Source organism: Mobula birostris, chromosome 13 (genome assembly GCF_030028105.1).
Source record: "Mobula birostris isolate sMobBir1 chromosome 13, sMobBir1.hap1, whole genome shotgun sequence".
Lineage (NCBI taxonomy): Eukaryota > Metazoa > Chordata > Chondrichthyes > Myliobatiformes > Myliobatidae > Mobula > Mobula birostris.
The window spans coordinates 70,937,697-70,949,956 of NC_092382.1; the positions used below are offsets into that span (position 1 = coordinate 70,937,697).

The 12,260-nt window shown below is 45.8% G+C and overlaps 1 protein-coding gene across 1 annotated transcript in view; it reads right to left on the reverse strand.

Annotated features, from left to right (window-relative positions):
- Positions 1-12,260, reverse strand: part of LOC140207987 (uncharacterized) — a 133,750-nt gene that overhangs the window by 43,635 nt on the left and 77,855 nt on the right. The window contains 1 exon segment of the mRNA XM_072276519.1: positions 11,961-12,062. Within this exon segment, the coding sequence (XP_072132620.1) occupies positions 11,961-12,062 (102 nt within the window).

A 12,260-nucleotide genomic window follows, 5' to 3' on the forward strand; every position in this document is an offset into this window, starting at 1 on the left:
GAATAGATAGAGTGGATAGCCAGCGCCTCTTCCCCAAGGCACCACTGCTCAATACAAGAGGAGATGGCATTAAGGTAAGGGGTGGGAAGGTCAAGGGGGATATTAGAGAAAGGTTTTTTACTCAGAGAGTGGTCGGTGCGTGGAATGCACTGCCTGAGTCAGTGGTGGAGGCAGATACACTAGTGAAATTTAAGAGACTACTAGACAGGTATATGGAGGAATTTAAGGTCGGGGCTTGTATGGGAGGCAGGGTTTCAGGGTCGGCACAACATTGTGGGCCGAATGGCCTGTACTGTGCTGCACTATTCTATGTTCTATGTTTACACTTTAGTCCACACAAGATGAATGCAAACATTTCATACCGGCTGATTTGATATACCTGCGGAGAAAAACTTGTGAAGTTTTGAAGATGTCCATGAAGACGTCAGTGAACTAGGATATACATTGCCTGCGTGGGATTTTGACGTCCGGCAACCTTACAAGAACTGCTTCCATGCAAACTCCTTGTCATGTCTGCCGCTGCAGCTGATAAGTAGGCGTCTACCATGAAGGCGTTTTGTAGACGGGTACTGGGTCTATACAGGGTCCTTCTCATGTCTGCGACTGCTCCGTACAGTGGCTGCGCATTTGGAAGGCGTTATGTTGACGGGGACTCGCTCTCTGCAGACTTTTTCTCATGTCTGTCGCTGCAGACAGTGGTTGCGCACCTGGATGGCGTGATGTTGCTTCCCTCGGTGTGTGCAAATTATTTTTTTTAGAGATTCGGGAGGGATGCCTGACTGGAACATTCGACGCCATTTTTTCCTCGCGTCGCCAATAATGCCCTGATGCCCAGCTACATAGCGTTATCAGAAAGGTGCTCCCGTTTATTGAAGTTGTGTTAGACAGTCTGTGCCATTTTGCTACTCTGAGAATTATTTTGATTCCAGACAAAGTCAGCGTATATTCGGACCTGCCGTGCGGCCTGGCCTTTTGCTATCCCCAGGAACGGCCTTGACATGCTGCCGTCGGAGGAAAGCCTGCGCACTCGAACCATCCCCTCTATCATTCTCTGTGCCTCTTTCACTCTCTCAGCTGATCGAGAGTGACAGCCAGTCGGTCCTCCAAACGGGAGGCTTGGAGAAGCAACGCTGTAGACCGTAACATCAAAAAGATAGTGTCTGGTTCTGGAGTATCGGAATGATAGAGCGGAGGAAGGGGAAAATAGAAATAAATCTAAGATAGTGAGCAGTAAAGATGTCAGGAAAGACAGGCAGGTGATGGGGCATATGTGTAGCCATTGGGATGAGTTGCAGTGCAATAAAGTTGCAGTGAAATCAAAGCAAAAAGTATCAAATACTGGTCTTAAGGTGTTGTACTTAAATGCACGCAGCATAAGGAATAAGGTGGATGATGTTGTTGTACAGCTCCAGATTGGCAGGTATGATATTATGGCCATCACTGAGACTTGGCTAAAGGATGCATGTCTCTGGGAGCTGAACGTCCAAGGATACACGGTGTATCGGAAGGATAGGAAGGTAGGCAGAGGGGGAGGTGTGGCTTTATTGGTAAGAAATGATATTAAATCATTAGAAAGAGGTGATATAGGATCGGAAGGTGCAGAATCTTTGTAGGTTGAGCTAAGGAATAGCAGGGGTAAAAGGACCCTGATGGCAGTTATTTATAGGCCTCCAAACAGCTGCAGGGATGTGGACTACAAATTACAACTGGAAATAGAAAAGGCTTGTCAGAAGGGCAGTGTTATGATAATTGTGGGGGATTTTAACATGCGAGTGGATTGGGAAAATCAGGTCGGCACTGGATCTCAAGAGAGAATTTGTAGAATGTCTGCGAGATGGCTTTTTAGAACAGCTTGTTGTTGAGCCCACTCGGGGATCGGCTGTACTGGATTGGGTATTGTGTAATGAACCGGAGGTGATTGGAGAGATTGAGGTGAAGGAACCCTTAGCAGGCAGTGATCATAACATGATTGAGTTCACTGTGAAATTAGAAAAAGAGAAGCCGAATTCTGATGTGTCGGTGTTTCAGTGGAGTAAAGGAAATTACAGTGGCATGGGAGAGGAACTGGCCAAAGTTGACTGGAAGGAGACACTGGCGGGAAAGACGGCAGAGCAGCAGTGGCTGGAGTTTATGTGAGAAATGAGGAATGTGCAAGACAAGTATATTCCAAAAAAGAAGAAATTTTCGAGTGGAAAAAGGATGCAACCTTGGTTGACAAGAGAAGTCAAAGCCAAAGTTAAAGCAAAGGAGAGGGCATGCAAGGAAGCAAAAATTAGTGGGAAGACAGAGGATTGGGAAGTTTTTAAAACCTTACAAAAGGAAACCAAGAAGGCCATTAAGAGAGAAAAGATTAACTATGAAAGGAAACTAGCAAATAATATCAAAGAGGATACTAAAAGCTTTTTCAAGTATATAAAGAGTAAAAGACAGGTGAGAGTAGATATAGGACCGATAGAAAATGATACTGGAGAAATTGTAATGGGAGATGAGGAGATGGCAGAGGAACTGAACAAGTATTTTGCATCAGTCTTCACTGAGGAAGACAGCAGGATACCGGACACTCAAGGGTGGCAGGGAAGAGAAGTGTGCACAGTCACAATTACGACAGAGAAAGTACTCAGGAAGCTGAATAGGCTAAAGGTCAATAAATCTCCTGGACCAGATGGAATGCACCCTCGTGTTCTGAAGGAAGTAGCTGTGGAGATTGCGGAGGCATTAGCGATGATCTTTCAAAAGTCGATAGATTCTGGCATGGTTCCGGAAGACTGGAAGATTGCAAATGTCACTCCGCTATTTAAGAAGGGGGCAAGGAAGCAAAAGGGAAATTATAGACCTGTTAGCTTGACGTCGGTGGTTGGGAAGTTGTTGGAGTCGATTGTCAAGGATGAGGTTACAGAGAACCTGGAGGCATATGACAAGATAGGCGTGAGGAGCATGGATTTGTGAAAGGAAAATCATGTCTGACGAATCTCATAGAATTTTTTGAGGATGTAACTAGTAGAGTGGATAGGGGAGAACCAGTGGATGTGGTATATTTGGATTTTCAGAAGGTTTTTGACAAGGTCCCACACAGGAGATTAGTGTGCAAACTTAAAGCACACAGTATTGGGGGTAAGGTATTGGTGTGGGTGGAGAGTTGGTTAGCAGACAGGAAGCAAAGAGTGGGAATCAACGGGACCTTTTCAGAATGGCAGGCAGTGACTAGTGGGGTACCGCAAGGCTCAGTGCTGGGACCCCAGTTGTTTACAATATATATTAATGACTTGGATGAGGGAATTAAATGCAGCATCTCCAAATTTGCGGATGACACGAAGCTGGGTGGCAGTGTTAGCTGTGAGGAGGATGCTAAGAGAATGCAGGGTGACTTGGATAGGTTGGGTGAGTGGGCAAATTCATGGCAGATGCCATTTAATGTGGATAAATGTGAAGTTATCCACTTTGGTGGCAAAAATAGGAAAACAGATTATTATCTGAATGGTGGCCGATTAGGAAAAGGGGAGGTGCAACGAGACCTGGGTGTCATTATACACCAGTCATTGAATGTGGGCATGCAGGTACAGCAGGCGGTGAAAAAGGTGAATGGTATGCTGGCATTTATAGCGAGAGGATTTGAGTACAGGAGCAGAGAGGTACTACTGCAGTTGTACAAGGCCTTGGTGAGACCACACCTGGAGTATTGTGTGCAGTTTTGGTCCCCTAATCTGAGGAAAGACATCCTTGCCATAGAGGGAGTACAGAGAAGGTTCACCAGATTGATTCCTTGGATGGCAGGACTTTCATATGAAGAAAGACTGGATGAACTGGGCTTGTACTCGTTGGAATTTAGAAGATTGAGGGGGGATCTGATTGAAACGTATAAAATCCTACAGGGATTGGACAGGCTAGATGCAGGAAGATTGTTCCCGATGTTGGGGAAGTCCAGAACAAGGGGTCACAGTTTGAGGATACAGGGGAAGCCTTTTAGGACCGAGATTAGGAAAAACTTCTTCACACAGAGAGTGGTGAATCTGTGGAATTCTCTGCCACAGGAAACAGTTGAAGCCAGTTCATTGGCTATATTTAAGAGGGAGTTAGATATGGCCCTTGTGGCTATGGTGGTCAGGGGATATGGAGGGAAGGCTGGGGCGGTGTTCTGAGTTGGATGATCAGCCATGATCATAATAAATGGCGGTGCAGGCTCGAAGGGCCGAATGGCCTACTCCTGCACCTATTTTCTATGTTTCTGTAGGCAGAACTCAGCATGGATTCCTTAAAGGAAAATCCTGCCTGACAAACCTATTACAATTTTTTGAGGAAATTACCAGTAGGCTAGACAAGGGAGATGCAGTGGATGTTGTATATTTGGATTTTCAGAAGGCCTTTGACAAGGTGCCACACATGAGGCTGCTTAACAAGATAAGAGCCCATGGAATTACAGGAAAGTTACATACGTGGATAGAGCGTTGGCTGATTGGCAGGAAACAGAGAGTGGGAATAAAGGGATCCTATTCTGGTTGGCTACCGGTTACCAGTGGTGTTCCACAGGGATCAGTGTTGGGGCCGCTTCTTTTTACATTGTACATCAACGATTTGGATTATGGAATAGATGGCTTTGTGGCTAAGTTTGCTGACGATACGAAGATAGGTGGAGGGGCCGGTAGTGCTGAGGAAACGGAGAGTCTGCAGAAAGACTTGGATAGATTGGAAGAATGGGCAGAGAAATGGCAAATGAAGTACAATGTTGGAAAGTGTATGGTTATGCACTTTGGCAGAAAAAATAAACGGGTAGACTATTATTTAAATGGGGAAAGAATTCAAAGTTCTGAGATGCAACGGGACCTCGTAGAGGATTCCCTTAAAGTTAACCTTCAGGTTGAGTCGGTAGTGAAGAAGGCAAATGCAATGTTGGCATTCATTTCTAGAGGAATAGAGTATAGGAGCAGGGATGTGATGTTGAGGCTCTATAAGGCGCTGGTGAGACCTCACTTGGAGTACTGTGGGCAGTTTTTGTCTCCTTATTTAAGAAAGTATGTGCTGACGGTGGAGAGGGTACAGAGAAGGTTCACTAGAATGATTCCAAGAATGAGAGGGTTAACATATGAGGAACATTTGTCCGCTCTTGGACTGTATTCCTTGGAGTTTAGAAGAATGAGGGGAGACCTCATAGAAACATTTCAAATGTTAAAAGGCATGGACAGAGTGGATGTGGCAAAGTTGTTTCCCATGATGGGGGAGTCTAGTACGAGAGGGCATGACTTCAGGATTGAAGGGCGCCCATTCAGAACAGAAATGTGAAAACATTTTTTTAGTCAGCGGGTGGTGAATCTATGGAATTTGTTGCCACGGGCAGCAGTGGAAGCCAAGTCATTGGGTGTATTTAAGGCAGAGATTGATAGGTATCTGAGTAGCCAGGGCATCAAAGGTTATGGTGAGAAGGCGGGGCAGTGGGACTAAATAGGATAAAATGGATCAGCTCAATATAAAATGGTGGAGCAGACTCGATGGGCCGAATGGCCTACTTCTGCTCCTTTGTCTTATGGTCTTATGGTTCCGCTCACGGTTTGCAGTGGTTGAGGGGTTGGGGATGTGGGTGGGAGAGCCTGTGTGAGATACACAAGTGCTCGGTTATGGTCTGTAGTTTTTTGATGTACTGCAGATCAAGTTGGCTTTGTTACTCTAAAAGTGCAGACCATTGAAGTGAACGGGAAGAGTTCCGGTCCTTTGGGACTGCGGAGGATGGGAGTGAATGGGAAGGGTTTGGGGCCACAGGGAGCCTGGACCGTTGGACCGAATGGAAAGGGTTGGTGCCCCATGTGAATGCAGACGGTGAGAGTGAATGGGAAGGAGTGGGTTCGAAATGCGTATCTAGACCGTGAGAGTGAGTGGGATGGTGTGGGATCACTTTGTGTATGCGGGCGGTGAGAGTCAATGAGCGTGCGGATAGGGGGAGTGCATGGGAAGGGGTGTGGTGCCGCTGTGAGTGTGCATGGTGGGAATGGATGGTAAAGGGTGGGGTTTCGCTAGGAGTCAAGTGAAAGTGAATGCAAGTGTATGGCGTCCCGTTAGAAGTGTGGTCTGAGAGGTTGGGAATGTATGTGGTCCCTTGTAACAAAATAATTATCTTCGATTCCATCCATTGATACTTCTCAACGCTCAAAGTCAAATGAGATTGTTATCCGCTAAGTTTCTGCGATCCACCTGTACACCTCTGCACGTCTGTGTCCCCCTCACTCACTCCTCGTTTTCGTGATATGACTCATTCCTCTGTTACCGCTTCTCCACCCGCGTGTCCCAGACGTGACAGAGATGGTAAATATTCAAGGGGTATGCTCATTCTGCCATTTCTGGAGCTTCCTTGCTCTCCAAAGTCCTCTGTTACATGGCCGCTCCGCCTTATATTTATATTTATCTCTCTCTCTCTGTCTCTCTCTCTCTCCCTCTCTCCTCCATACCCCTGCCTCCGGGACGCCACCTTCTCCCTCCCCCTGCTTGCTGAACGCTCCTCTCTATCCTTACCTCCTTTCCTCTCGTCAAGTGTCTTTGGATACCAAAGTATATTTGCAGCTATAGAAAGAGCAAAAGGGTGACGATTGAGAGGCAACATGGCGAATTAAGAAATGGTGGACGATTTTTATAAGTATTCTGAGTCACTTTTAACCGTGGCAGACACCATCATGGTGTGAGATATTAAAAAATGTCAGCGGACAGGATTGAATTAGTTGCTATTAATAATGGTTCAATGGTTCAATTTAGAATGTACTTCGGAAGATGAAATGTCTGAAGGGAGATATGTCACCTGGACTACACCCCAGGGCTCTGAAAGAGGTAGCTGAAGAGACTATGGAAGCATTGGCAGTGATCCATTATGAATCAGTAGATTCTGGAATGGTTACTGAGGACTGGAAAATTGCAATCGGCACTTCAATCCTCAGGGAGACGAAAACAGGAAATTATACGCCAGTTAGCCTGACTTCAGCGGTTCAAAAATGATGGAGTACATTCTTCAGAATGGAGTTTAACGATACTTGGAGGCGCATGATGAAATAGGCGAAATATACAAATACATTGTGCCCTTAAGTAGAAATCTTGCCTGGCAGATCTGTTGTAATTCTTTGAAGAAATAGCAGGCAGTACATACCTTGGGACGGTCAGATAAGAAGTAATGGTATTACAGGAAAGATGGCAGCAGGGATAGAATCACAAACAAGAGAAATTCCGCAGATGCTGGAAATAAAAGTAAGGCACATGCTATGCTGGAGGAGCTCAGCATGCCAAGCAGCATATGTGGAAAATGGTAAACAGTTGACGTTTTGGGCCAAGGCCCTTCATTGGAACTGGAACAAAAAAGCTGGAAATTCAGCGGAAGCAGGTGGTGGCGGGGATGTTCAAGGTAGTAAGTGATAGGTGATACCAGGAGATGGGGAGAGGTGAAGTAAAGAGCTGGGAACTCGACTGATGAAAGTGATAAGGGTTCGATAAGTGGAAATTTGATAGGAGGGAACATAGGCGAAAGGGAAGGGTGATGCACAGTAGATGGCAGCTCTTGGCCAGGTAAGGAGATAAGAGGAGAGAGGGAAATTGGAAGGGGCAGTGATAATGGTACGATGAGTAGAAGTTCATGCCATCAGGTTGGCGGCTACGCCGACGGAATATAATATGTTGATACTCCACTCTGAGTGTGACTTATCCCAGATATAGAGGAGGCTAAGAACTGAAGCGTCGTTCATGCCCAGGTTGGAGGCATGAATAGAAGAATGGCTGAATATCAGGATGCATAGATTGTGCATAAAACTGGATCTTTCTGTTTGGCTGTCGGGAACTAGTGGTGTTCCGCAAGGGTGTCGGTATTGGAACCACGTTTTCTGTCACACGGATTTGATTGTTTTGTGGCAAAGTTTCCATGTGATACAAAAATAGGTGGAGAGGCGGGTGGTGTCGACAGAGCAGGACGACTGCAGAAGGACTTAGAAGACTGGGAAAACGGGTAAAAACTGTGGCAGATGGAATACTGTATCGTGGAATATATGGCCATGAATTTTGGTAGAACGAATAAAGGCATAGACTACTTTCTAAACGGGGAAAAAATTCAATAATCAGTGGTGAAAAAGGACTAGGGAGTCTTTGTGCAGGATTCTGTAACGTGTAACCTGCAGGTTTATCTGTGGCAAGGAAGACAAATGCAATATTAACATTCATTTCAAGAGCACCAGAATATTGAAGCAATGATATAATGCCGAAGATTTATAAGACATTGAGCAAACCACACATGGAATATTGTGAGCTGTTGTTGGTATTCCAGTGACCCAATCGAATCCGCACTGTCAGACGACGTAGCTTACCGGTCTGTAAGTGAGATTCAAAAAGGAGCATTCTCGGACTTCCGGCATTGTCCACCAGCTCAATTGAATCGCGATTCATTAGAAAGCTCAAATGAAAATGAAGTAGGGACAAGCGAAGCGGCCATTGTGTGAGTGGTGAGAGTGGGAACGTTTTCATTCTTTGTACTTCGGCGAAAATTATCTTGGGCGAGTTTAATATCCGGTAAGTTTCCTCTCTTTTTTTCATCTGTTCGTACATAGTAAGGACAGTCAGAATGGCCCAGGGGCTGTGCTGTGTTCTTTGGCAGAGATGTGGGAATTCCGGGAGACCTCCATCTTCCCTGATAACCACACTTGTACCAGGTGCATCTCTTCAGACAACGTGTTAAGAAACTGGAACTGCAGCTCGATGGTCTTCGGCACATACGTACAACTGAGGATGTGATCGATCAGAGCTGCAGGGAGGTAGTTACACCTAAGTTGCAGGAGTCAGGTACCTGGCTGAATGTCAGGATATGGAAAACAATTGGGGAGCTGGTGCAGAGTAACCCAGTGGTTGTTCCTCTCAATAATCAGTATACCACGTTATATTGTTGGTGTTTGGAGAGAACTACAGGGGGAAGCCACAGCAACTGAGTCTAGCTGGTGGCTCACAAGGGAGGGATCTGGGGCGTGGAGAGCAGATGACTGCAGTATTTTTATGGGATTCCGTAGTAAGAGGAGTAGGCACGAGATTCGGTGGGCGTGATAAATACACTAGGACAGTATGTTACCTGCCAGGTCCCAGGATCAGGTATATCTCGGACGGGTATATAGCATTCTAAAGGAGAAATGGTGAGCAGCCAAAACGCTTGGTACATATTGGCGTCAGTGACATAGGTGCAGAAGGGCAAGGGGTCCTAAAAAGAGAAATTTGCAAACTATGTGGATAGACAAAAACATGACCAGTGTAATCATCTTTTGATTCCCGCAAATGCCACGCGCTGATAAGGCCAAGAATAGGATGATCTGGCAAATTGAACGTTTGGCTGAGGAACTGGTGCAAAAGGTAAGGGTTCAGCTTTCTTGCTCAGTGGGATAGCTCCCACCTCTTTTGGCCTCTGCAATAGGACCGGCTGCACCGGAACTGGAGACAGACTAATATCCTTGTTTGCAGATTTGCTAGAACAGTCAGGGAGTGTTTAAAACTCATTTGGCAGTGGTGATTGGAAATGAGTGATATGACTGCAAAGGGGCAGTTAGTATACAAGCAGAATGGGAGTTATCCCACCATAGGAAGGACGGCGATGCTTTGGAGAGAGTGCAGATGAGATTTACCAGAAATTTGTCTGTATCCGAGGGCATGTGCTATAGCGAATGGTTGGAGAAACTTGTGTTACTTTCTCCACAGCCGTGGAGGCTGATAGGAGACACGACAGATGTGTATACAATTATAAGCGACACAGAGTAGACAGAGAGTATCTTTTTTCCCCAGGATAAAATTATCAATTAGCATTGCATACGTATTCAAGTTGTGTGAGGTGTGAGGGGCATTTTTTCCAGAGTAGTGGGTGTCTGGAATGCACTGCCCAGGCTGGTGGCAGAGGGAAATGCATTATGGACTGTTAAGACATGTTAAGATAGGCACACTTGTACGGTAATTGGAGGAAAGTTTATGGGAAATATCAGAGGCAGGTTAAATAATTATAGTGAGTAATGCATGCCGAGGGTATTAGCTTAGACAGATGCATTAGGCATATTTAAGGAACTCTCAGATGGGCACATGGATAGATTTAAGATGGAGAGTTACAATCTGTGCGTAGAATAGTGGAAGGAAGGAGCGCCGTAACCACCACCAAAAATTCCACCTTCCTTCCGTTAACTGGCAGGTCATCATCGGGCTAGTCGTGGCGCCTGTTGATCTCCCCCGCCGCTACTCAGCGTTACATGAAGCCATTGGAACGGTATGTGGATTGTCATGTGGGCAGCTGATGCATATTAAAAGTCCTGGATATGCAACCATTAACAACAGGCTGATGATCTCTGAAGAGTATTGATGATGGGTAGGGTCGCCAGTCAGGTAGAGATAATTCCCAGAAGAATGCAATGGCAAAGCACTTCTGCAGAAGTAAAAAATGCCAAGAAGAATAATGGCCAAAGACCACGATAGCCCACGTGATACGACGCGGCACATAATGACGATGAAGAGGAGGAAGTGATCAAACTATGGAAGAATGCAGCCTTTATTTTGGGAGAGACATAATAAATTAAAATGTATCGGTGCTGTTGAACAATAAGAATTACAGAGGCATGATAGATGAAGTCCCGAAGTTAACTGGGAAAAGACACAAGTCGTAATAACGGTGGAACAGCAATAGCTAGAGTTCCCCGGAGCAATTCAGAGGGTGATGCTTAGATATATCACAAAGATGTAGTCTTATTCAAAAGGAAGCATTAGGCAACTAGGACAGACAAGGGAGGTCCAGGAAAGTACAAAAACAAAAGACAGGGCAAAACTTAATGGGAAGTTAGAGGAATGGGAAGTTTTAAACACCAACGAAAGACAATTAAAAAAATGATTCGGAGAGGAATGATCAAATATGAAGGTAAGCTAGCGAGTAATATAAAAGACCCTATTTTCTGATTTTAAAAAGTGTAAAGAGAGGCGGGAGTGGGTATTGTACCGCGGGAAAATGATGCTGGGGAGGTTGGATTATCGGTGGAGGGGGAGGGAGTCAGAGAAATATTGGATGATCTTAAATGCAATTTCCATCTGTTTCCACTGCGGAAAAATACAGCGGAATGTCAGAAGGTCTAGAGTGCCATGCGACGAAGTGAGTGTAATTGCAATTACAAAGGAGAAGAGAAGCGAACTGGGTGGTGGTGCTGGGGGAATGGGAAAAGATTGAAAACCATTGCGAGATCTGTGGAGCAGGATGAATAAAGGATCGGGAAGGGTTTAGGGTCTGGAAGCGAGTAGTGGGGGGGGCGGGAGGACAGAAGTCAGAGAATGTGCATGGAGGTTAGATGTCAGGGACAGGTACAAGGAGACTGCGAGCGTAGCGGGGTCAATACGGCGCTCGGTGAAGCCATGAGAGAGCTGGAGGTGAGGGCAAGGAGTGCAAGGGTCCATTTGTATGGTAGAATGTGGCAAACCCGGAGCGGTGAGCGAGAAGAGTGCGCGGATGCCAGAATGAGGAGGGAGGGGGTGACGTGTGGGAGGGAGCAGAGGTGGGGTGAGAGTGAGGGGAATGCGAGGATTTGGGTAAGGACAGAATGGGGAGGAGGTGTTGGTTGATCGAGGAGACTGAGTGAGGAAGAGGCACGAGAGAGTGTGGGTTAAGAGGGGGACGAGTTTTGACTGATCACCCTCAGTTTGGAGTGAAACGCTGCCACGCCAGTGTAAGGATCTCTGGACCACTGTTGTATTAGGGTGAGCGGGTCAGCAGTAACTTCAGATCACTGTTTCTCCTCCAATAGGATTCAGATTCAAAGTGAAGAAAGGATGTTACAGCAGTTTATTGATTTCATCATGACAAATGTAAACTCAACAACATGTGACCTGCTAACGTGCGAAAATAAATAATCTGCTCCCGATTCACTCACAGGCACATACAATTAACTGAGAGGCGATAACGACCACCATCACTCTGCATCAGGGAAATGATGGCCACAAAATCTCACTTGAGTGCAGTCTCCGAGGACACTGCAGATCCAGGGTCACCGAGGCTTTTGTCAATTTATCATCATTGTAAATGAACGTAGAAGCATAGAAGCACAGAAAATCTACAGCACAATTCAGACCACAGAGTTGTGCGGAACATGTCCCTACCTTAGAAATTACTAGGCTTACTTATAGACCTCTATTTTACTAAGCTCCATGTCCCTATCTAAAAGTCTCTTAAAAGGCCCTATCGTATCCGCCTCCACCACAGTTGCCTGCAGCCCATTCCAAGCACTCACCACTCTCTGTGTAAAAAACTT